We start from the raw sequence: 27,644 nt of genomic DNA, 5'->3' as shown, positions 1-27,644 counted from the left end.
GAAATGTGATGTCATGGTTAAATATTTGCCTTAAATTTCATGATTGGTGTAATCATATTTGGAAATTAACTACAAATGTGTATTTTTACAATGTATGGAAATTCTTATAAATTATTTTACCAAATCAGTACAACTTTTCTGGAAAACTTTTAATGCAGTTGGACTTTGACATCATATGTTTAGTAATTCTTTTATAACCAGTGATATTAAAAGGGGCTCCTCACACCAATATATAAATACCCCAAAACAACATTGTTTTTTTGACAGCCCAAATGATTTGAAATAAAAATTCCCTGTGTCATTGTTCATTTAAGTGGTGTTTCTAGTCTACTGTTTGCCGGTTGGTCATATTTCCTGCATGGGAATAGTTGATCCAACAAATATTCACTCCAGTCTGGGAAATAGAATCACCTTCTGCACCCATGAAATATTTAATTTGGTAAGTGGTCTTTATTTATAAGGGGGTCCAAGTTGGGTACTGGCTGAATAGTTTTAACGTATGCATGTTCAATCGTAAGGTCTGTGAACTGCCATTCAGTCAAGTGGCGTGGTTTCGATTCCCTGCTTATACGTGACAAGGAGTAGGGATGCCTGTCCATTCTCGTGGGTTTTCTCACACTCCTAAAGACACCTAAGCGCAAGTGAATTATTGAAATAAAGTTGAAACATGTTAGTCCCGAAATGAGCTAGTGTGTAGTGTGTATTGTCGTTAAATCCCAATCTCTCTCTGTTTATGCATGGATTCATGGTTTAAGATAAAACTGAAAGTTTGCGGCCGTAATTTTATGATTCCTGAGAACTGTGTCGGCAGCAGCGACGAGCATGTTCTTGATTCCATGTGAAAGGATAAAAATCAAGTATTTTACGATTTCAAATACAGTCAGTACCTGTTTATCTTTAGAAGGTGAGAAAACATTTTTTTTTTTTACCCATTACTTACTGTTTCTTCTGAAATAGGGAAAGACCGAAACAATGAATTCCCCCTGAAAGATGGCAGCGCCCACAGTAAACATTTGGCACAGAATAATTAGTTCACGGTACTGAAAAAAGTATGGTAGACTAAAATCAACATTCATTGTCAACAATAATTTATTTCTGACGGAAATTCATTAACTAGTTAAATAACATGAACTTGTAGTGACGCTTGCACTTGCAGATATGACTTTTGTAAATAAGTGTTTTTGTGGCCTGAGAGGGGAATATTTCTGCAAAACGTCCAGAAAATTCATCTCGAATCCACCATATAACCATGGACTAACGGGGTGTGGAAAGAAAGGGAGGTAAGTCATTTTAAGGGAGCAGTTATTGTGAAGAAATTGTTTTCTGATACACCAGTCCTTACAAAAATTCTTAATTTTAATCACCTTTTAGTGCAGAAGGTAAATGAACAAAACAAATGAACCTGAATGGTAGATATTTGAAATTTCGATATGGTACCGTACCATAGCTTCTTTAATAACATTTTCATTCCATTTTCTTTCAGAAAACAATATTTTGTCCCAGACAACTTAAAACCGAAAGCAGAAGTTTTATTTGGTATAAACCCTGTTTTGTTGGCACTAAAAAATGGTCGTAGAGAAAAATTTCATCGTTTATATATCAAACAGGAAGCATGGGATATTGATAACGATAATGAGGGAGTTCAAATAATTAAAGAAATAGCAACAGAAAGAAATATTTTAATAAGTTATGTCAAAGCAGGTGTATTAGCTGCTCTATCTGGACAAAGACCAAATCAGGTATAGGCTATTTTTATTAACTATTGGTAGAGAAAAAATTGTACCCACTAGTCCATATCCCATGATTTTTTTATTTGTTAATCTTCTTTAGCATAGGTTGTTTCGTTGATCATTGTAAAATGTGTTTCCTTATTTCTATATGAAAAACTGACATAAAAACTCTTGTCATTTTCTGGTTACAATATATACAAAGCTGCTTTCTATTATATGAAATTTGATTTTTAAATTCATTAAAGATACATTATGGGAGATTCAATAACGAGTTGACAGTTCTCACTATAATAATTAAAAACTAGATAACATAAAGGCAATTTGCTGAAAATTTCATTCAAATTGATCCACTATGAACCGAGAACTAATTAGCGAATAAAATTTCTGCCTAACCTCGGTCATCATTACTAAAGTCAGTATGTTAGCATAGTCTCGATTATCCATTTAATCATTTAATCGAGAAGGAAAGTTATGCAGTAAATCGGATCACAATCCACTTAAGATCGCAGGCTAGCGATGCCATCTAGAGTTGATTATGGTCTGTATAAGTTAATTAATGTCTAATTAATAATTTAGATAACATTTCAGGCCTAAAGAAAGACCTACAATAGACAGATTTAGCTCTTGCATAATGTATGTTTAATTGTTAATTTGGCAGTAACTAATAGAAACTTTTCATGTTATAGGGAGTCTGTTTAGATGCAGGTAAATTTCCAGTTTCTAGATTTTCTGGTGATGAGAAACAGATCAGAGATAGGTATATAGATTTTATATGGTGTCACAATGTACCTAAATCCACCAAAATCCACCAATATTTCAACTCATAATAGTTTATATCCATATTTGAAATGAAATAAAATGGGGTTTACTGTACGGTCCTACTGTTCTGCTACAACTGGGCTAATGAAGACAGGCATATGCCATGCAGTGTGCTATGAGGAAATTTTGCCTGGACAGTGGCGCTACAGATTCCAAATTCCACCTCAATTGGTAATTTTACACATGGGACCTTGATTTTCCTTCCCATCAGAATGACTATAAGTTGTACTTTGCTAACGTCTTACCCACCATGACTCCCCAAATTTTAAATTGTAGAGTTTTTGTGGCAACAAAATGGCTCACAAGATGCAATTTCCATACATGTGATTTTGTGTAATACACGAGTTATGTCTCTTGGTTACAAATTCCAAACTTACTTGGAAATTGCATTTTGAGAGGCATTTTTATACGCCCACATTGAAATGTGGTCGTATATTGTTGTCACCCCTGTCCGTTGGTCCGTCGCCCACAATTGCTTGTGGACGCTCTATAGGCTAAAGTTCATATCCGATTGACTTTAAATTTATACACAGTGTTTAAGATCATGAGACGAAGAAGTCTGTTGATTTTCAGCGATTTTCGATAATCTTATGGACGCTCTAGAGGTCAAAGTTAATATCCGATTGACTTTAAATTTATACACAGTGTTTAAGGTCATGAGACAAAGAAGCCTATTGATTTTCAACGATTTTTGATAATTACTACCAGAGTTATGGCCCTTGATCACTTCAAAAAATCTTGTGGACGCTCTGGAGGACAAAGTTAATATCCGATTGACTTTAAATTTTTACACAGTGTATAAGGTCATGAGACAAAGAAGCCTAGATTTTCATCGATTTCCGATAATTACTGCCAGAGTTATGGCCCATGATCACTTTGAAAAATCTTGTGGACAATCTAGAGGCTAAAGTTAATATCTGATTGACTTTAAATTTATACACAGTGTTTAAGCTCATGAGACGAAGAAGCCTATAAAATATGTGCCAACTCTTGTTGACTGCCCGGACGATATAGCTGCTGTAGGCGTATGTTTCGTTGCCTGGCAACCCATCTTTAATAAAAATGGACAATTTGGCATATAGAACAGTATATTATCAAATATCGATATATACATTATTGTGATGATTTGAAATAATGGTAGATTTGGTTATGACCTCCAAATTTGTTTGCAAATTGCATTTTGAGAGGCATTTGGACACAAAAACTTTAGTTTTTAAATTAAAATTGACAATTTGGTATAAAGAACGGTATATTATCAATATAAATTATTATGATATGAGTTGAAATAATGGTAGATTTGGGTAAATTGTGCTACCCAATGTTAATATCGGAGGTAAATGGCAAACCAAATGGAGAAATTACCACCAAAGTACAAGTATGTGTTCTTTTCTGTTCTGATACAAATATCACTCAAATGTAGAAAATGAGATGGATTTCAATTTAAAACACTAGATACACTTTGAATAATTCTATATATCATGCAATGACATGCCAGTTTGCATGATGCAATTGGTTTTAACTACTTTGATTAGTCTTCAAGCAAACACAAGCATCTTCCCATTTACATTAAAACTTGCGACAACTTAACTTGTCAACACGAAGAAAAGCTTTTAATCTCAGTAGGATTTTTCAGTAAGGTAAAAGGAAGAACCCTCTTAAAAGTTGAAATGTGTTATTCAGATTTACATTTCCGTATCTAACTTCTAAAACATGAGATAACTGTTTTTGTTTAGGTATATAAATGTATTATTGTGATTACATGAATATTTAGTTTGTCTTATACTAGATCTCCATATACTAGGTCTCAATGGATTTTTACAAAAAACATAATGAAAAGGAAGACACTTTATAAATTCAGAATTTTTATGCTGTTACCCCTGTGCATCCGGACGTCTGTCCTTCCACAATTTGTTTGTGGACACTCTAACGGTCACAATTTTTATCCGATTTTGACGAAACCTGAAATATAGGTCTTATCTCCCAAAGATCTTGCTTCCTTTCAATATTGGCATGTATCGGACCATAACTTCATGGATTATGGCCCCTAATTGTACGAAAAATCATGTTTTTAGTTTGTGGACACTCTAGTGGTCACAATTGTCACCCGATTTTGATGAAATATTAAATGCATGTTTATAACCCAAAGATCTTGGTTCCTTTTGATATTTACGCATATCGGATTGCAACTTCCTGAATTATATCACCGTTACACTGTAATGTTGGTTGTGTTCGAATTTTGTGAAAATCAGATCAGAACTACCGGACAAAATTGCCGCCCTTCGTAGGCAAAGAGTGTAAACATCTGGTATATCGAGGTTGTGGACCCTCTAGAGGAATTTTTATCCAATTTTGATGAAACTTTAAATTTATGTTTATGTCACAAAGATCTTGGTTCCTTTTGATAATCGCACATATCTGAACGTAACTTCCTGGATTATGGCCCCAGATTGTTTGAAAAGTCGCATTTTTAGCTTGTGGATTCTCAAGAGGTCACAATTTTTTTTTATCCGATTTTAAAAACTGTGAAATATATCACCATTCCATCATAATGTATGTTGAATTCGAATAAAACGGCTGCTCTTTTTACACAAATTGTGTAAAAGTATGTAATGCAAAGTTTGTGGACCCTCTAGAGGTCACAATTTTTATCTAATTTTGATGAAACTTAAAATATATCTTAATATCCCAAAGGTCTCAGTCCCTTTTGATATTTGCGCGTTTCAGACCATATTTTTCGGGAATTGTTTTTTCACTTGTTGCTATCCATCTCTTGCAAAATATGGGCGTAACTTGCCTGGCAACCACTGGTTAGATTGCAAATCACAGAGTTAAAGCATAAATTCTTCATTGGGGTATCAGGGAAGATTTTGAGATTATAAATTTCAAATGCATTTAACAGAGTTACTTTTCCAATCATATTACTTTTAAAAGCTTAGTAAAAAGATCATAATATATTTTTTAAACCTTGCTCTGTGGGATTAGTTGACATTAATTGTAGATTTTGCATAGATGACTTTGTTGCTCTTGGGTGAACACAGGTTCTGGGAAGCCTCCATTTATGTTAACTGATAATAAGAAACTGTTTTTGTTTTTTCAGCTTAAGTAATGACAGAACAAATTTAAGTCCTTATCCTATCTGGCTGTTGTTGTATGAAATTCAGGTATATAGATACTGTTTATGGTCCAATCAAATACAAAACGTTCATTTTTATACAGACAAATTCTCGTGGGTTCTGTCTATGTTAATTTTGTATAATTAAAACAACATTTATGTGGTAAAAGATGAATGACAAATGTATCTAAATTACCAGTATAAAGTGATAATTCTGTTTAAAACTGTTAAGGAAAAGGATTATATAGGCTTCGTCTATTTCTCAATCCTAGAATTAAAAAAATAACGTTTATATAAAAGCAAGACTATGAAACTTTTTTTTTAAGGATCCTATGAATGTCGGTGCAATTCTACGAACAGCTCATTTCATGGGTGTAGATAAAGTAATTCTTACAACAGAAAAGAGGTAGGACAATATATTCACATGTATTAACAAAGTGACTCTATATCTACATATTCTCCTAAAATCCTCAACGGATTTCAAACATTTTTTGTAAGTATAGTGCTTGAATTATTGCAATTTGTTCAAATGAAGTTGATTGACCCCAGTAGCAAATTTACAACTTGAACAAGATCATTGTAAAATAAATTTGCTTGGCCTCACAGTGATAGGACGGGGTAACCCTTGTAGAGAAAATGCCAACAGGTCCAACTTTCTTTTAAAGTAGCTAAGTCTCTAACTCAATATCATCCAAAATCTTCAACATTGAAAACACAAATTATTTGTCAATTTAAATCAACATTGATGCTGTGTTCTTACCGGAAAAAGACGGGCTTCTGATATCCAATATTTAAGACAAAATAAACATTTTACCATTGGTACACGAATCGTGTACTATAATGCGTTTCAGCCCCAGTTCTAGCAAGAGACTTGAGGAACGAGGCTGGACATATTGCACCAAACCAAACGGCGTATGTAGACTGGAATAACCAGGCGCTAGAAAATTGCATTCGATTGAGACTGCTGGCTTATTTCGCGGAACATAACTGATTTGAAATTAGAGTAAAAATGGAAACCATTGAATGTATATCAGTTTATATACATTCATATTACAGTATTATATGAGTTCCGACCCACTTGTGTCAATTTCTAGGTCCCAAATGTTAGCGATTTAGCTCCTTTAATTAGAGAATTGATCTGGTGTTCTATTTAAATTAACAATGGGTTAAATTTTTATTTCGGCAGATAATTTTTGGCCTCCTGTGTTGATAACGGAACACAAAACCATCATCAAATAAAACAAATCAACATATAAAATCCAAGAAAGTCAACATGTTTTATATTTTACCAAAATTAGAGGCCCTGAAATTATTAATATATTCATGGGCTATCTTATGTTTTCATTTCTTAACTTTTAATAGGACATACATTTTACTAATATCAATGAAATAAAAAGTACTGTATTAATAAGAGCTTTGATAATTCAGTTGTTTAATTATCTTGTAGTTGTAAAATGAATTCTGTTGTGAGTAAAGCAAGTGCAGGTGCTATGGAAGTAATGACTTTAAATAATTTATCTCAAGGTCGAAAGAGTTATCTATCTTTTATTCAGGTATGTAGTACAGTTATACAAAATACTAAGTCGATGTACATGTATTAGATTTATACGAAATGATCTAAAGTGTATCCCGTTTACAAATCTCCTTTAAAATTTCAGTTCTAGCTCAAATTTGTTTCCTACAACATTGTAAATTTATAGCCTTCAATTAAAGAATAACCCAAACTAAATTTGTATCTGCCTAACCATTAATTGGAAGCTCATGTAAAGTTTGAATATTATAGCTATGGAAATCTTGTGGTGGATCTGTTATAGGAACAACTTCTAGTCAACATCCTAAATCTGAATCAGTTACAGAGTACAGTTTTAATACACCCATACTTCTGATCATGGGTAGGTTCATTATTACTACAAATTATATCTTATCGTTTTGTAACCGACTTCCGTGAAGTGCTTTCTTCTCGATAATTTGGCATGGGGTGTCTGTGTCTCAGAGGTTTTAACATGAAACATTTCAGTCAGTTAGTAGAAAACAACTATTAACCATAATTGTATGATTACCCTAAATCCTATTAATATTAAAAAGTGAAAAAAGCTTATTAATTGATGTAAACATTTTATTATAATTTACCAGGATAGTTCTTTTCTAGAGAAGAACATTTATACATAAAATCTGTTCATCTTTCAGGTAATGAAGGTTATGGTGTAGAACAAGAAATACTGGATACTTGTGACACATTATTTACCATCACTCCAGGCACACAAGAAGCAAATATAGTCAGTTCCTTAAACGTTTCAGTTACTACAGGCATGTCAATTTTCATGAAGTCATTAGTAACATTATTCCAGTATTATTTCAATAAGTTTCTTTTCCAATTTACTTATTCACTGAAATAATATCACTGAGAAGGAACAAAAAGCACTGGATGCATATGATGCCTGGGCAGTTGCTTTTTGAGAAAGACAAAATAGATATGCCATTGACTTGACATGTATTTAAGATCTTTGATATCATTGGAGAGATGTTTATTGGTTGATGTATTATTAGTGAAAAACTTTTTCTTCTTACAGGAATATTACTGCATTCACTACTGAACAAGAAGATCAAATCCTGACAGTAAATTCATTTATTAAGTTATAAAGAGATATTCCCTAAATACACCCTTTCTTTATACAAAAACATTTATACATGACATCTGTTATTAATACTGCTGTTTTAAATAAATGTGTTTTCTAATAAAATAAAGATAAATTTAATGTCTTAATCGAGATATATTTTTTCTTTATGTCCTAAATGTTAAAATCCATTATGCTGATGAGAAGAACGGGACAGAGGGCCTGGCAAGGGACAACATTCAGTCATTTGGATGGAATGAAAAACCTAAGGTCCTGTGTACACATTTGCATGCACTTAAAATATCCCTTAGCTGTTGGATTTTGACATATGTGTAAGCTGTAGCGCCACTGTCCAAGAAAATTTTTCTCTTATAGCATACTGGATGTTAATGCCATTTCATTTCTGATGAGAAGAAAATCCATTAGCCCCTGTGTCTAAGTACCGGGCCAACCACATTTTTACAGTTTTAAGTTGAAAGTATCTAACCTTGCTCCTCCAGGGTGGGCCTCCACTATTTCAATGGTCATGGGACTTTATTTTAACAAACATAAATATAAACCAACCAAGCAAGGTACATCCAGTGGTTTAAGGGAAGATATCAAATATTTCTAAATTTACCCCATAATTATGTATGGGACCATGCAACTTTATTTGAACAAATAATGCATCAAGAGGTTTATGAGAAGATGAAAAGATTTAACATTTGCTCCATCCAATTAATCAAAACAAGGTAATGCACCGACTTTTTCTAATTTTCTCTATTTATGAATAGTTGGTTTCAAACAATTATTCTCAGTGTCTTATAAAAACTCTTCGTCTTCAAAGAAACTATCAGTGACCTGAAAATTGTTATCGTTTTCTACTTCAGCCAGTAATGGTAACTGCTTTCTTTTGTTGTGTCAGTTCCCGATTCTTCAATTTTTTGTTAGCAAAATCTCTGTGTTAAAATTATATTTGGAATGTGTTTACCAGTTCTATAACTTACGTAATATTGGTAGACACCAACATTGTCCTTTAAACCACCAAAATAGAAACTGAAACAGTTTATTTGACTAGAGATTGAATACAGCCATTAAAGACATTTCACCTTTTTAATCATCAAATCAACCTAAACAACACTGTTGGTATTTATAGATAATTTTGTTTTATTTTTAGATAGTACTAATGTTCATATCACAGTCTAGAGTTAAATTTATATGATTGTGAAATTCATTTAACACCAATGACCTTCTTTTCTTCCATTTCATCAAAATCTTTTGCAAATTCTTCTTCAGATACCTGAAAAGCATAGGAATTTATGTGATAGACATTTAGGCATTAAGTTTCACTAAATGTGTATATGTGTTTAGAAAAGCCAATACAATTAGGAGAAAAGTTAAATTCTTGCAGATGCATTTAGATTCTGTTTTCTGATAAGACATGTTGGATGCGAGACATTTGCTAGTATATGGTGGGTTCTCAAATTTGCATTAAAACCTCTCTAAACCAAATGTATGTAACAATACCAAGCCAATTGGATGATAACTTGAGCATCCACAGGCCTCAATTTAAAAGATAATTATCAAAAATTTTTGAAAATCAATAAACTTCCTTGCCACATGAACATAAACAGTGTATAAGCCTATAGAACACACACAAGCCTTTTCCAACTCTTGAACTGAAAGTGATCAAGGTCCATAACTCTGAAAGTAATTACTAGAAATCACTACAGCAGTGTCAATAAATATCAAGTCAATTGGACAACAGATAGACATTTAAATGAGGGCATATAAAAAAAAAAGTAATTTTTTCGTCCAATAAGCCATATTATGTGATCTTACCTTTCCTGTTTTTAATTTTTTCATTAGTTTAATATCTTTATCTAATTCATCTAACTCTCCCTGATCTAACTCTATCTTCCTCTTCTTTTTTCTTGCTCTTCTTTCACGGTTCTGTTGTCTTTTTTCCTTTCTGACAATTTGATTCGACCATGGCTTGGACTGAAACAAATATAATGAATACACAAAGGATGTTTAGAACTGAAAACTCAATTGGTCATTATGTTCTCTTTGGGGATACAAAGCTGATTCTCACAATCCATCAAAAGGTGTCAATCAAGTAAACACTAGAATTGAAGGCATCAAGACATGTGGCAACTACTTATTACCGGTACATGATCTTCTTCAACCTCCATAGCTTTAACAGTTGATTACATCCTGCTGCTGCTCAAACCACATCTGTGAAAGAACTCAATTCTGTGTCACTCAATTGCAATTCTGTAAATTTGGAATGTTCAGGACTGACAATTTGAGCACTGACTTTAACTTTGTTGAACTTACCTTAAAACTTCTACCCTTCTTTGTTATTTCTCCAGCTTCTCTTTTCTTTATTTCTTCTTGTCTTAGTTTTTCTCTGGATTTATCTCTAAAAACAAAAAATTATTTGCATGCAATTTTAACATTTATAATTTATGAATGATTGCCACAGGTGGAGGGACTGGACGCTAGCATTAGCGTTATGTACAGGGTCCTAATAATTATGACTTGATCTGCTCTATTTGGCTCTTTCAAAGGATTTCAAATCTAACATAAAAAGTTTTAACACCTACATTCTTGAAATTACCATGGCCAGAGGACACAGTTCATACAGTATCACTGACCATTATGGTGTTGGGACTAATCCGACTTGATATCAATATTGTTATTTCTACAATATGAAAAACCTATGCCCATATCAGCACTACTCAGCAGCTATAGGAAAGTTAATTAGTCTCTTTTATCTTGTTATTGTATATGATAACCCCATTGTGTCATAGGCCTTTGATCTTGTTGCCATGTATGGTTTCAGTTTTGTTGTTGTAGTTTAGTCTATACATAGTTGCTTCTATTGTGTTATGAGAATACTATTTGAAACCTCACCTAAATAAAGCAATAGCTGTTTTCAATAAATATGTGTTATAGTTTATTAATCTACCCAGTTACTAAAAGAATACTATCCCAATGAGTTTATTATAAGGCAACACAAATAAAATAACTTGTTTCTCGGGCACCGCCCGCACGCAAAATTGGTTGCGCGTGCAGTCTATTTATTAGTCTTGATGAAAAAAAATAAATATGTAACGCCCGCCCGCACATCGACAAGCAAGTCGTAAAAAAAATATCCCGCATGTACCTACATCCGCCATACATGTATATCTATTCAAATGTATTAAAACTGATTCAGATGAACATGCTGTCTTTTTTATCCGAACAATGGCGAAGTTTGGTAGATTTGCCTTTTTTATTGATATCGAAAGAACCTCCATTTTGTATCACGTGATATTAATTACCTCCCCTGATAAACTAGAATTTGATTCGTGTTAAAAGTCATTGGCGACAATATTTCAATCATTCGATCGTAATCGGCTCATTATTGCCGGCTTCAGTCGGTCCTTGTTTGGAAAATCCTATTGATAAAATAATGAACCGTAGAACAGGTTAATTAATTATAGCTAAGAATACGATACGATGACGATAGTCGTCAGAATGCATACCTTAGAATCTGGGTCATTATTAGCACATTTACGGTAGTTTCGATAATCCGGAAAATAATAATTGGATTACCGATTTGATGGTTTTACTGACCAGTTGTTAGTTAGATTTAAATAGTCATTCAATATAAACACCGGATAGAACACCGAATATCCTGAGAAACACACCGAATATCCCAAGAAACAGTATTTCCGGCAATCTCCAATACCGATGACACGGTGTGACATGCATTGGTTGGAATTCGGTAAATAATTATAAATAAACCGGCGATACTAGATTTAGTTTTAAATACTGTTTACCATGATTATTATTTTTGATACACCTGGTGAAAGAGGCTTAGTTTTTAAAAATATTGTTGTCTTTATGGTAAGGATGTAACGAGTCAAAAAAAATTGAACCGGTTAACCGATGGGCAAAAAACCGACCAAAAAACCGACCGTGACCGGTCAACCGATTCACTTTTTAGTTGCAGAGTTATTAATCGCCGGACCGTACGCAGGATTAAAGTTTACTTTTTCACACTGTTTAACTTCGTTTTGAATATAAGAAGAGTTTATTTATTGCAGCTTATTTTGTTTTTCATTCAAATTTCTCGGAAGGAAACATTGCGTCGTCTAACAGTCAAAAAGGTCATGGTCTCACGTGGTCGTCACTCGCCCAGTAGCACATGCCGTTGTGTGACAGATCGGAAAATTGATACAATATTATTAGTGTTCGACCCGTTATAAATATAGGAATATTCTATGGCCCCACCTACCTCCATCTCAATGTGCAATGTTATAATGTAATCCATTAATAAAATATTTAATTCGACGTCTTTATTCGCGCGCACGGCATTACTTTCATTTTCATACGCATTTAATAGTCAACCTGTAGTCAAGATTACCCAGCCCGAAGATACAACGCAATAAGTCGCTCTTTTCTGGAGAGTCTTAGATCACGGTCAAAACATTATTATAACTTACATAATTTATATTTATAAATATTGCCGTATTAAAAGCTAATACTATAAAATTTGTATGTTTACCACACGTGACTGAACATGTGACCCCATCGAGCCAATGAAATGACGAAAAGATTATACCATTTGGCCACATGCCAGAGGGACGAAAGATACTTTGTTTACGGCATAATTTTTCTACTACGTTTTCGAGCAGCGAACACGACCGTTTTATTACCGGGAAATTTTTGTATCAACGTGTAATATGAACAAGAGAGCCTGGGCTAATGCTAGTTTACTACTAGGTCGATATACACTGACATTGTTATATAGAACGAATAACGGTCACAGGAATATCGAACCGGTCTGGTTGCAGAACCGAACCGTAACCGGTCAACCGAGTAACCGTTTACATCCTTACTTTATGGAGGGCTATTACATAGTCGTATGGAATTTTATTTTAAACCAATTTCAATTATGTGAATTAAATATGGAAAATTATTTTCCTTTCAGTCAGTGTTCAGTCTCAGTGTTTTAGTAGACTTGATTTTGGGTTTATGTTTTAAGTATGTACAATAAAGTTGAATATAACGGAAAGCAAAAACGTAAACAAGTAATGACTTTCTCATTTAAAAAAAAAAAAAAAGAAAGACCGCCCTCCCGCCCCAACAATTTTCAGCAATAGCCAAATTTTATTTTGCACCATCAATGAGTAAAAAAAAAAAAAGAAACCGCCCTCCCTCCCTACAGTTTCAGATGTCAGTTGCCCGAGAAACAAGACATTTATTTTGTGTGGCCTAATATCCCTCTCAAATATTATAGCCACTTTATATTTTTTAATTCTACACTCACTTGTACATAATGGTTTCTGGATTAACATCTTCTTCTTCAAAATTTATAATAGTTTTACCTTTTAATTCAGGCATTTTAGGCAGACGTAATAAAGCATAACCTGTAGCTAATTGTCCTATATCTAATTCTGTAATAAATATAAGTCATCAATACAGTTTATTTTTATATAATTACAATATATGTCAGAAAAAAAATTATTTTGAGACTGTATTTTATGTTGTATTGCCGTATATATATGCTTACCATAGTCAATTTTAAAACATCATTTTCACCTTGACATGCTCTATTGGTGACAACATCTGTACCAAATCAATCATCCGTAATTCTATGAGCATCGAAAAACAATTTGATTTGTGTATTATAAGGTCAGCCCTGATGGTTATAGCCCTTTAGGATCATTGTTACTATATTTTACGTCAAATGTTCATCGGAACACTGGTGCTTTATAATATCATACAAACATTTTGACACACGAACATTTCCGAAAAAAAAAAATTTGTGCACCCATAAGATATGCTTAGTTTTATGTTACCTTTTGTTTTAAATATCATACTGCATTCATGTTTACCATAAAACTGTATAAAAGACACAAATGCTTTCATGCCATTTTCATAAAGAGACCTGAAAAATATTCATGTTAAACACTACAATTAGTACAATAGAGCAGTTGGATTTAATAAGCATACATTTGAAAACGAACATATATTTTCGACCGGCCACAATTTCTTGTGACCACTCTACAGGTCAGAATTCTTTACTTTTTTTCCGTCAAAAACCAACTGAATTTTTCAGAGTAATACACTGTTTTATCTTCCAATTGACGTTAACCTGTGAACATTTTTATAAACTTGGTGGAATTATGCATTGTGGTATAGCAGAAACGGATCGTAGATTTCATGCGAGTTATATTTCCATTCATGATTGGAACAGGGTTTTTTTTTTTTTAACTAGCCTTGTGGGATTTCTTGACAATGAATTTAGAGCTAGCACTGAAGACTTTGCATGCAGGGGTTGTATTAGAGGGTCTGATTAAATGTGACAATGTTTGTAAAGTATTGTACATACCTATCTCTCTTGGCAAATTTCTTTAATTTAGGTAAAATATTGGCAGCATCTAATGATTTTTCCATCTCTAGCATAGGCGTCTATAAATAAAATTTAATAATTAAATAAATTATTCATGGAAAAAATACCCGTTTTGTTTCCTACTGCTATTTGTAATTCTAAAATATAAGCACATCATTAACAACTTTTGGATGCAAAAAATTGCTTGTCTTTTAGTTGGTTTAAAATTTTATATAAATGATTATTATTCACATTACAAGCCCATAATCAACAATCTAGATCATCGGATGGCTTAGATATCAAGTCGATTAGACAATATCTGCCATATCTTCATGAAACGTTAATATGGATGCCAATTACAGAAACTGCCTATTGAAGGACTGAAAATCAAGACTTTGTTTATTATCGTGGCAATGATACTTGTCAATCAGGACTATTGTCAACAAAACATTCATAGCTTTGCTAAGAATAAAATAATTTGACTAAAATTTTCAATATTTTTGTTTTTCATTATCTATTTTTAAACTATTATAGCAAAAACATCCAGCTGTTTATCTAAATTTTATATAATGCATCTTTTATAAAATTTCAGAAACTATATGTATAAAGAATTTTACCCTCTGATTTATTTTCAGGAAAGTTATATATGTTTCTTCTGCAGGTAATAACATTACTAATGCATTTCCACGGTTACCAATTCTAGCTGTTCTTCCACAACGATGAACAAAAGATCTGAAATTAATTTTTAAAAGCTTCATGCTTTAATTTTAATAATAAATAGGACAAAAAGGCAAACAAATCAATATTCTACATTACTGTAACTGCTCCACATCCTCAAAACAAGGAAAACAAGCCAACAGTGAGGCTGATGTCCCCCGCCGAAATAGGAAAATAATTAGAGGACACATATAAATTTATCACAAATTATCTTTTACAAAGTATTGAACAATCAAACAGTATATCTTTACTTATAGTCTAAGCATACAATGTTTTTGATGGAATAATTATAGCATATTAAGGGGAAAACATGCTCTATGCCTACAGATCTAGAGTTTGGTTGTATCAACGGGTCTATTTTCCATCTTGCTGCAAGTTGTGCAAAGTTCACTGTTTTCTTTCTGTCATTAAATGTCAATTCATTATTGCATACTACATATTTAATTAATTTATAATAGTTTCTTTTTCAATTTGTTTTTTCCATTTATTTGTTTATTTACCTTGCCTATATTCATTGTATTGGATTGTATTGGAATTGCTCAATTGATGCTTTTATCAATACCTGGTTATAATATTATGACATGTAATGTGGCAAGTTGAGTCGGGACATGTAGGCTATAATGTAACCTAAATGTATACATAAGTGGATTTCGTTTCATTTTTTTCGAAAATATTGTACAGATAAAAGAGGAGGAATTACAGGGGTAATACATTGGAAAGCTTCTTCAAGAACTAAAGCATAAACTATATAAACGAGCTTCCAATCAAATTGTTTATCTCTGCTTACCCTAAGCGGAACGGACAGACAAACAGACAGACGGACGAACCCATTTTAATAGTTCCCTGCTTTCTTCGAAAGGCGGGGGACAATAAGCATGAACATTTACTCAATTCGAAGATCAACCAATCAAATTGTTTATCTCTGCTTACCATAAGCGGAACGGACAGACAGACAAACAGACAGACGGACGAACCCATTTTAATAGTTCCCTGCTTTCTTCGAAAGGCGGGGGACAATCAAAGTAGGAGAGTTATTGTTTTCCAAAGTCTCGACCAATCAAATTGCGTATCGCTCTGCTTACCCTGAGCAGAAAATGCTCATTATCAAACTTAGTCAAGGTATTACTGTAATGAAACTATACACCAAGTTTCATCAATCTCACTTAATTAGAACTAAAGTTATCGTGTCCCAAAGCATCAACCAATCAAATTGCTTATCTCTGCTTACCCTAAGCGGAAAATGCTCATCTTCGAACTCCATCAAGACATTGACCTAATCAACACATACACCAAGTTTGAACATTCTAGCTCAATTATGAAGAGAGTTATCGTGCCCCAAAGTATCAACCAATCAAATTGCTTATCTCTGCTTACCCTAAGCGGAAAATGCTCATCTTCGAACTCCATCAAGGCATTGACCTAATAAACACATACACCAAGTTTGAACATTCTAGCTCAATTAAAAGTTATCGTGTCCCAAAGCATCAACCAATCAAATTGCTTATCTCTGCTTACCCTAAGCGGAAAATGCTCATCTTCGAACTCCATCAAGGCATTGACCTAATCAACACATACACCAAGTTTGAACATTCTAGCCCAATTAGGAAGAGAGTTATCGTGTCCCAAAGCATCAACCAATCAAATTGCTTATCTCTGCTTACCCTAAGCGGAAAATGCTCATCTTCGAACTCCATCAAGGCATTGACCTAATAAACACATACACCAAGTTTGAACATTCTAGCTCAATTAGGAAGAGAGTTATTGTGTCCCAAAAAGTGTGACGGACAGACAGACGGACAGCCAGACAGACGGACGAACCCATTTTAATAGTCCCCTGCTTTCTTCGAAAGGCGGGGGACAATTAATGAAAGTAAACACCACCATGACATAAACACTTAAAGAATGCTATTCAATACTTCAGGCCATGAGATCTGAAAATCAAACTGGAGTGATAAAATGAATTTGCCACATATTTTGCGGGAGTTTTTTTTAACACTGCCAAATTTTTATATCTAGTTTACATTAAATTCAAACTCAAAGATGTATAAATTATAAATAAACACTGTTTATAGGCTAAATGTTTTTAAATAAAAAGCATGGAATACCATTTGTTTAGATATCATACATGTTATTTTGACAGCGCCACAAATTTATTGTTTTGCTCAAATTACGATCTAGTCACTAGTAGTACATTGTAGGTAGTCCACTGAACGTTGACACAACGATACTGGGCTTTCGATAATACTTTTCAATCACAAATTATGCCACGTAAAGTCAGCTTGTGTGCGTATTATTTATTTACTATCAAGTTACATGAAATAATGTTCTAATAGTAATGGAGACAAAAGCATTAGATCAGGGTTCCCGCGGCTTCGTCAAACATTTTTCAAGGATATTCAAGGATAAATATACGTCAAATTCAAGGATTTTCAAGGACATTTTTTAGCCTAAAGTTACAATTTTTCATCTTAAAAATAACCAAAACATTACCAACTATCGTTATAATCTCATATTTAGGCGACACAAATAAAATAACTTGTTTCTCGGGCACCGCCCGCACGCAAAATTGGTTGCGCGTGCAGTCTATTTATTAGTCTTGATGAAAAAAAATAAATATGTAACGCCCGCCCGCACATCGACAAGCAAGTCGTAAAAAAAATATCCCGCATGTACCTACATCCGCCATACATGTATATCTATTCAAATGTATTAAAACTGATTCAGATGAACATGCTGTCTTTTTTATCCGAACAATGGCGAAGTTTGGCAGATTTGCCTTTTTTATTGATATCGAAAGAACCTCCATTTTGTATCACGTGATATTAATTACCTCCCCTGATAAACTAGAATTTGATTCGTGTTAAAAGTCATTGGCGACAATATTTCAATCATTCGATCGTAATCGGCTCATTATTGCCGGCTTCAGTCGGTCCTTGTTTGGAAAATCCTATTGATAAAATAATGAACCGTAGAACAGGTTAATTAATTATAGCTAAGAATACGATACGATGACGATAGTCGTCATAATGCATACCTTAGAATCTGGGTCATTATTAGCACATTTACGGTAGTTTCGATAATCCGGAAAATAATAATTGGATTACCGATTTGATGGTTTTACTGACCAGTTGTTAGTTAGATTTAAATAGTCATTCAATATAAACACCGGATAGAACACCGAATATCCTGAGAAACACACCGAATATCCCAAGAAACAGTATTTCCGGCAATCTCCAATACCGATGACACGGTGTGACATGCATTGGTTGGAATTCGGTAAATAATTATAAATAAACCGGCGATACTAGATTTAGTTTTAAATACTGTTTACCATGATTATTATTTTTGATACACCTGGTGAAAGAGGCTTAGTTTTTAAAAATATTGTTGTCTTTATGGAGGGCTATTACATAGTCGTATGGAATTTTATTTTAAACCAATTTCAATTATGTGAATTAAATATGGAAAATTATTTTCCTTTCAGTCAGTGTTCAGTCTCAGTGTTTTAGTAGACTTGATTTTGGGTTTATGTTTTAAGTATGTACAATAAAGTTGAATATAACGGAAAGCAAAAACGTAAACAAGTAATGACTTTCTCATTTAAAAAAAAAAAAAAGAAAGACCGCCCTCCCGCCCCAACAATTTTCAGCAATAGCCAAATTTTATTTTGCACCATCAATGAGTAAAAAAAAAAAAGAAACCGCCCTCCCTCCCTACAGTTTCAGCTGTCAGTTGCCCGAGAAACAAGACATTTATTTTGTGTGGCCTTAAAAGGAATTGAAGACATTTGAAACAAAATTAAGGATCTCAACTGAAATTCAGGGATATTTTCCTATTTCCGCGAAATTTAAGGATATTCAAGGATTTTCAAGGACCGCGGGAACCCTGTAGATTTCGTCACTATATTTTGAAAATGTTTTTGGTTTTATTTTCTTTTTAATCATTTTAAACATAACTGTGATGTTTTTAAATTGTTTTTGGCACAATTCACAAATAAAAATGTTGAAATGGGCATCTAGGTATTCTTTACAACCTAAATTTAAAGTTTCCCTTCCAGTCTCGCATGTGTTTCTTCTAGAATTTTGTGTTAAAATAGATAATTCCATGTCTTGAGGATAACTTTGCACCTGAATAAATGAACAGCGATGTGATGATGACATCGAAGATCAACCTGGACTTTGTGGGGAGATTTATCCATGGTTTTGGGGACGATGTCGCCTACTATTTTGAGCCCAAATATCGATTTTAATAAAACTGAATAACTTGTTGGCATGATTATTCGTGTTCGGCACTGCATCGCGCCTGTCAAATTTTAAGGCCTGATACTCTCATAAATAAATCATTATTCAATATAGCGTGACTATTTGGGATTTATTTCATTTAAAAGAAATTGATTACAATAATCACTCTTTAAGCTACATCAAAATAGATGGGAAAGAGAGAGAGAGAGAGAAATGGGGTTTAACGTCCACTCGACACAAACTAGGTCATTTCGGGACTAACATATGGTTTAATTGTCTTTCAATAATTCGCTTGCGCGTAGGGGTCTTTAGCAGTGGGAGGACACCAGAGGACCCGGAGAAAACCGACGAGGTTGGACAGGCGACCCTACTCCTTGTCACGTACAACCGGGGATTCGAAACCACGCCAGTCGACTCAATGACAGACTTTATGATACAGCGCGCGCACGCTAACCATTCAGCCATCCAACCCCCCTAGATGGGAAAGTCTTAACTGGCTAGAAAAAACTAGGAAAGAGATGTCACTGCTAGAATTGTTGAAACACATCAACTTCAAACCCTACAATATTGCTAAGGTAGTCATTGCCATACATCTATTCAACCATCCAAATATAACAAGCAATAAATGAAATGATTACCTGGCCGAACTAGGTGCATCAAACTGTATAACCCAATTAATATCAGGTATATCAATACCTCTAGCCATTAAATCTGTACATACTAATATACCACTACAAAAATATAAAAACATATATATATCTTATTAGTTAATATTACTTCCATACTTTTCTAGATAACTACTCATATGTGCATTGTATGGACCATAATGGGTGTGCAAAGGGGTATTTACAATACAACATCAGTTAAAAATCAACAGCCTTTTGGTGTCAGTTGGAAAGTAACCCTGTTCTGTTATGTTTCTTTGAGTTTTCAGAAATAATATGGCTGCATTATTTTTAACAAAATTATGAATTGGCAGTACTCATTAGTCATTAATATATAACACTATCCACATAAAAATGGATATAAATGATAATTTATTTAAAAGTATTTAATAATCTGAATGAAGACTTATTTACAGATAAGATAAAATAAGATGTTTATTGCATCAAAAAATTAATCAAGGACAGCGTGCATACATATACACACCAATTTAGACATAATCATATGCATGTAGGTGTCATATTTCTACTGAAGATGAAGCAGATTGTAAAAGGCTTGTGTAAATTCTCTATATTGACATACATTGATATGATTTCTGTACTTTCCCTTCAGTCTAGATTATTGTGCCTTTAACATGGTTATATTCTCTCACCTGTCAGAATTACGTAGTTTTTCTATAACTTTAACACGTTTATGTTTTAATTTTCCATGGATGTGTAAAACATTAGAATTTTTCACAAGACTGAAAATAAAATAGAATGTCAATAAAGACTACACATATTCTTAAGACTATCTACAGTCCTTGCATTATTAACATTTTAGTTCCTTTTAATTTCTTTTCATTTTTATCATAACAAATGAAATGAAATGGGGTTTAACATCCTACTGTTCTGCTCCTATGCTGGGCTTATGAAGATGGGCATACGCCATACAGTGTGCTATGAGGGAAATTTTGCCCGGGCAGCGGCACTATCGCCTACTCTTATATCGAATTCCAACTGCCAAGGGATCTTTTATGTGCATTCTAATGTATACATGGGACCTCGGTTTTTTGTAAGGCCCTACGTCCTGCATCACTGACAAGGGGGAACCCCTTTTATCATAACACCATATCATTGTAATTTTTGGTTAAAAAGTTTGTTTTGTTATATTTTATAGAATTGATGACTTACAGTTCAATAATCTTTTTAAAATAATCTACAGCAGCACATGAACTAAAGAAGACCATAATTTTTTCCTTTTTGTGCTTCCGTAAAAAATGAATTAGTTGATTTAATTTTTCATCTGCATCGACAATCTAAAAAAAAGGCAACATTAAATGCAAGTGTATCTCATATAGACTGTCCAATAGGAGATTCAATAATATCAGAACAACCAATACTCTACAGGAAATGCTAAAATTACCATAAAAAAATCTTTAAAATTAAAGAAATGCTAAAATTACCATAAAAAAATTCTCTAATAATGCTGGTGTTTTTGGAATTAGTTGACTTTCAGTGCTCTTCTTCTCTTTAACAGTGATTCTTAATGGATTTCTTAATCCAGCTCGTATCAAATTTTCTACTTCATCAGTCTGTGTTGCTGAAAATAAACCTGTTCTTCTCTGTTTTGGAAGGTAGCCTAATATTGTGTTAATACTGAAATCATATTATATAGAATATTTACATTTGCCTTCAGAGTAATTTTGTAATCACATAACTATTTAGTAATTTACAATAGCCCCAAGGAATGTATACACATTCTACACAGGGTACTGAAAAAGACCAAAACTAAACCTGTAATATAGAAGGAACACGGTGGGCATACAATACCAAATTTGGAAAAGACATATGGTTGGATCAGTTTTGTGTGCTGGTATGTGTTGTTACACTGTTTTCATTTTGACTTTATTTCACAGCTCACCATTTGTCCATCATAGTGCAATAATTAAAACTTAACTTGATTCTAATTATTTGGTCATCTTACCTGGTTTCAAATCCCATTTCTAGAAGTCTATCAGCCTCATCTAATACTAGTACCTCCTAAAAATGCAATCAACAGATTTTGTCAGTAAATAGATGGGTAAAATATCATAAGGGATCCACCACGGTGGAAAGGTTGGAACTCACTTATCTAAAACTATAGATAAAAATCAGATAAAAATTGTGACCTCTAGAGGACCCACAATCTAAAAAGGTGATTTTTCGTATAATCAGGGGCTATAATCCAGGAAGATACAGTCTGATATGCGTGATTGTCGAAAAGAACCAAGATATAAATGTTTATTTTAAGTGTCCTCAAATTTGATAAAAATTGTGACCTCTAGAGGGTCCACAACCTTGGTATTCCATATTTTTACACTATTTGCGAACAAGGACTGACTATTTTGTCATGCAGTTTCGGTCCTATTTTCACAAAATTCTAACTCAACCATCATTAGGTTGTAACATGGATATATTTGAACGGTTTTTAAAATCGAATAAAAGTTGTGACTTCTAGAGGGAACACAAGCTAAAAACATTATATTTTATACAATCTGGGCCATAATTCAGGAAGTTACAGTCTGATATGCACGAGTATCGAAAGTAAAAAAGTCTGGAGGTTTAGAATAGGTTTCGCTTTAGTTTTTATATTTTACGTTGACATTTTATTGCTTTAAATCATCCTAGTGCAAAAACAGTAAATTTCACCTTTTGACCTCCAGGGTCACTAAGACTAAAGGTGAATTTAGCAAGTTTACATTTTTATTGAAAGTGTGATTACTTTCGATCATTTTCAGCTTCTTTTCATAATACAAGAATTACTGCCATTCATTTTCAGTGCAAATGAACTCATTTGACCCTTGACCCCGTATATCTCGAAAACTCCTGAACGGCGGACTGATTACCACTCGGCATCGTATGCGACGCAAAATTTTACTCTAGAGTGTCCACAAGCTAAAATCGTGATTTCATACAATCAGGGGCCATAGTCCATGAAGTCATGGTCTGATATATTCAGCGTATAGACCTATATTGCAAGTTTCGTTGAAATCGGATAAAAATTGTAACCTGTAGAGTGTCCACAAACAAAATGTGAACGAACAACCGGATAGACAGGTGCGACAACATTATACGTCCACATGAAAATGTGGGCGTATAATAACCTGCTTTGGAGAGGCATGGCTAAAATATTTACATGAACATACCAATGCTTTCACTGAAACTGCTAAATTATAGCCATCTTGTTTTCTTTGAAACATGTCTTCCATTCTACCAGGTGTAGCTATTATAATATTACACCTTGAAACATGAAAACAGTTATAATACAGTCATTAATAATGAACATATGTGTTTAATTTTGTATCAGAAAGTATTGGTTGAATGAAAGATATTAGTAAAATATGTGGTTATCAATACATAAAAAGGAACATATAGCATTGAATATCAAGTAGATGATCAAAGAATATCTTAATTTGAAGAGAATTAATTAATTATATATTACAAACTTGAAACTGTGCCACTAATGCAATGGTTTGGAAGATATGATAAACAATTGGTCTTTCAATAAGCTATACTATAAAGTCTCTGATCGTCATTTGAGGGATTTTGAATTCCTGGCAAACTACTGTGAAAGTTGAATCTCGAAATGGAATATCAGTCTAAAAATAGTTCAGTTCTGTTCAGTATTTACAACAATATAATGAACTTAAAACTTGTTAATATTCAGCTTTCTCTACTAATGGCAAATGGTTAGCATGGTCATTGAGTCAACTGGCGTAGTTTTGATTACCGGTTGTATGTGACAAGGAGTAGGGTCGCCTGTCCAACCTCGTGGGTTTTCTCTGGGTCCTCCGTTTTCCCCCCACTGCTAAAGACCCCTGCGCACAAGCGAATTATAGAAATAAAATTGAACCATAATATGTTAGTTCTGAAATGACCTAGTTTGTGTCGAGTGGAGGTTAATATATCACTCTCTGTGTTTCTCGAGGATAAAGTGGTGAGATTATTTACTGTTGATATTTTGATTTTTTAATTAAATGTTACAGCAAATTTTACATTCAATTAGGCAGTGAAAAATTGGATATTGTTTGAAAAATGCAAATATCGATCATCTGCATAGCAAGCCTGGAAATAAGGCACCTTTCGCAGAAAATGTCAGGCACACAAATTCTAGCTTTGTTTTTTTTTATCGCTATTTTGAATATGTGTGCGGCACAAAGCTGAAAATGTCAGATACTAGTTCATTATTTAGTCCCATTATTTCCAGAGAGAATAGTAAATTTAGTTTTGAATATAATAAATTTTATATACCTACCCATTTGTTTTAAAGTTTTCAATGTCTGCATTAACATCTGATCCACCAATAAATAAAACTGATTGGAACTGGTTAACATGTTTCAAAAAATGCCTTAATACCTCATCTATCTGTATAGCTAATTCTCTAGTCGGTGTTAATATAATACCACCTATCTATAAAATATACAAACCAATAAAATTTTTAAATTTCTATATTTAAAGAAGTTAAATGATCCACCAGGATCAAGTAGCCAACAAGTAGATTCCAGGCCTTTTGTCAACAAGTGCGCTTTAGATCATTAAGTCCAGTGGCGTGGTTTTGATTCCCTGCTTGTACAAGGAGCAGGGCTGTCTGTCCAACCTCATGGGCTTTTCTCTGGGTTCTCCGATTTCCTCCCACTGCTTATGACCCCTACACGCAAGCAAATTATTGAAATAAATTGATTATTACCTCATGTTTTTTTAATGGTGATTCTCTACGTAATAACATCTGTATTAAAGGTATTACAAAGGCCAATGTTTTGCCACTGCCAGTTATAGCCTCAACAGCCACATCTTTATTCTGGATAAATCGTGGTATTGTTGCTGCCTAAAATATATTAATATTATGAAATGACATGAGTTTTAATTTACAGTATTAATTCCTGTAAAAATAAATATCATGGTCATTCGGTGTCAAATCAATCAACATTTGACCAAAGTGGTATAACTTTTAAAACTAGTAATGAAATAATACATGTTAAATCAGTGCTACGTTCTACCTTTTTTTTCAAATCCAAACTGTCTAGGGTCCTTTTACGTGCCCAAAGATGTGTTAATGTGACACGTTTTTTCATACAATCCCAATGACTAGCTATACAAATCAGGTCGATTAAATATGCATTACTATATGCAAGAACTAAACCTGCCTATTGCAGGTCTTTCCTTAGGTCTGAATCTAAATTATTAATTAGACATTAATTAACTTATCCAAACCATAATCAACTCTTATTGCCATCGTTAGCCTGCGATATTTAGAGGGTTTGAATACATTTTGTGACGGATAATATAACTTAAAAATGGATAATCGAGACTTCGTTTATTATCGTACTAACGTTAGTAATGACGATCGAGGCTAGCCTAAAATTGAATTGCTAATGTCTTGGTTCAGAGTGAAGCAATTTGACTAAAATTTTCAGCATATTCTGGTGTCATTATCTTTTTTTGAACTATTACAGCAAGAACTGTCAGCTCTTTATCTAATCTTACCTAATGCCCCTTTAACGATTTTCGGATCATTTGGGGTGCATTTTAGATCTTTAGATAATTCAAATCAACATATAATTTACCTGAACAGGTGTCATTTTTTGAAAGCCCAATTCTTGAATAGCTTTACTGATATTTTTATCTAATGCGACAGTTAAATTTTTCCAGCTCTCGTCCATCTTTCTTTATTTTTGTATAACTTTTATATCAACAACTGGAACTATAAAATTAAATAGTCAATCAGCACATCGATTATATGATTTAGACAGAAAAAAATACAGGTAACCTACTGTAATCCTTTTCAATTAGCAAAGACAAATTACATTTCTAGATTTAAACCATGTGTATCATGCTTTATTGATTTACATTTTATTACATCCAGGTACATTGGAATCACAATTTTGAGGATCATTTTGACACAAAAACACTTTGATTTTTTTTAATTAAAAATGACAATTTGCATATTTAATAGTGATATTATGTTATCAAATATTGATATAAATTATTGTGATATACATGTATGAGTTGAAATAATGCCATAATGGTGGATTTGGGTGTATTTTGGTAAATCGGGTTACATAACTCGGCGATTCGTCTTGTCATATATGGCCGAGTTACGTAAGTTTGTACATTACCCTATATTTAGATTTCAATGGCTTCTGTCAAGCTGTTTAGCAGAAGAGGATGTATTTTCAACAGCATGTTGTGTCGCACATAGGCCTACTGACTGTAGCGAGGTAAGCTGCAGGGTCCTATTTTCTCACTAAAATGTTCCTTTACTGTACAGGCGTTCACATTGACTGACACACGACCATTTAGCAGTGAAAAGTTGCCCAGTAAGATTGACTGGGAAGCGAAAGTTTTTCGACAAGGATTCAATAGGACAGTTCCTGAATATACAGGGCGAGTGTAATGAGAACTATGTTCAGAGCTGAGCTAAGGGTGAGTGAATGAGACCTACGTTCTGAGCTGAACTAATCAATCTAGAACCATCATGACAAATTTTTGAGGCCTACTAATTCAATTCTGTGTTAAAGTAGCTAAGTCTCTAACTCAATATCATCCAAAATCTTCAACATTGAAAACACGATTTATTTGTCAAATTAAATCAACATTCACGTTGTGATCTTACCGGAAAAAGATGGGCTTTTGATATCCAATATTTAAGAAAAAATAAACATTTTACCATTGGTACATGAATCGTGTACCATAATGCACTTCAGCGCCAGTTGTATCAAGAGACTCGAGGGACGAGGCTAGACACATTGCACAAAATCAAACGCCGTATGTTGACTGGAATAACCAGACGCTAGAAATTTGCACTCGCTTGAGACTGCTGGCTTATTTCGCCGAACATAACTGATTTGAAATTGGAGTAAAAACGGAAACCATTGAATGTAAATCAGTTTATATACATTCATACTACAGTATTATATGTGTTGCGACCTACTTTTGTCAATTTCTAGGTCCCAAATGTTAGCGATTTAGCTCCTTTAATGTTACATGCTGTAGCAGGTCCTGGGACTTACACATTCAGATTCAGAATGTTGTTCTTCACTTCTTTACTTTAGGTCTAAGTAATCTTAGTTCTTGTTGTAGTTGTGTAACTGTAGTGTACAGTGTATTAACTGTAATGCCATCAAAATGTGTACCGTACTAATACTATAACTTTTTACACGTTCTAGGCTACAACATAACAATCTTATTGATGGTGGTAACTAGACGATTACCTGAATATTGCCAGAATTACACGCATTTCAAGCTTTTCAATATTATCAAAATATAAATAAATCTGATATAATTTTCCTATTAATTTGTGACCATGCTTGCTTGGTTGGTTGTAAACAACACTCATGATCACTTCCTGTTTACTTCTCTG

General features: G+C 33.5%; 2 protein-coding genes across 5 annotated transcripts; one reads left to right on the top strand and one right to left on the bottom strand.

The window, feature by feature from the left end:
- The first annotated feature begins 972 nt into the window (after positions 1-972).
- Positions 973-8,383, top strand: LOC126825714 (rRNA methyltransferase 1, mitochondrial). Of its 2 annotated transcripts, none has more exons than XM_050555476.2 (9): positions 973-1,280; positions 1,484-1,739; positions 2,417-2,487; positions 5,647-5,710; positions 5,988-6,067; positions 7,109-7,214; positions 7,445-7,553; positions 7,849-7,968; positions 8,232-8,383. In XM_050555476.2, the coding sequence occupies exons 1-9, from the start codon at positions 1,159-1,161 to the stop codon at positions 8,273-8,275; spliced, it is 972 nt and encodes a 323-aa protein (XP_050411433.2). In that variant the 5' UTR covers positions 973-1,158; the 3' UTR covers positions 8,276-8,383. The 2 variants fall into 2 exon arrangements, with proteins under 2 accessions (XP_050411433.2, XP_050411434.2); XM_050555477.2 differs by having other exon boundaries at positions 7,849-7,937; positions 8,232-8,372.
- Positions 8,270-27,644, bottom strand: LOC126825713 (ATP-dependent RNA helicase DDX55). 3 transcript variants are annotated; one of them, XM_050555474.2, is made up of 17 exons: positions 27,496-27,644; positions 25,849-25,985; positions 24,972-25,109; positions 24,540-24,694; positions 23,431-23,524; positions 22,230-22,285; positions 21,709-21,901; positions 21,437-21,561; positions 20,917-21,006; positions 20,240-20,332; positions 15,261-15,375; positions 14,644-14,723; positions 14,111-14,199; positions 13,579-13,705; positions 10,596-10,680; positions 10,098-10,256; positions 8,270-9,555 (listed from the first exon to the last, which is right to left on the bottom strand). In XM_050555474.2, the coding sequence occupies exons 2-17, from the start codon at positions 25,942-25,944 to the stop codon at positions 9,487-9,489; spliced, it is 1,764 nt and encodes a 587-aa protein (XP_050411431.2). In that variant the 5' UTR covers positions 25,945-25,985; positions 27,496-27,644; the 3' UTR covers positions 8,270-9,486. The 3 variants fall into 3 exon arrangements, with proteins under 3 accessions (XP_050411431.2, XP_050411432.2, XP_050411430.2); XM_050555475.2 differs by having other exon boundaries at positions 27,216-27,642; XM_050555473.2 differs by having other exon boundaries at positions 27,295-27,642.

This window comes from Patella vulgata, chromosome 6, assembly GCF_932274485.2.
Source record: "Patella vulgata chromosome 6, xgPatVulg1.2, whole genome shotgun sequence".
NCBI lineage: Eukaryota > Metazoa > Mollusca > Gastropoda > Patellidae > Patella > Patella vulgata.
Note: the sequence above shows the minus strand (reverse complement) of the source record. Positions and strands in the feature narration are given on the sequence as shown.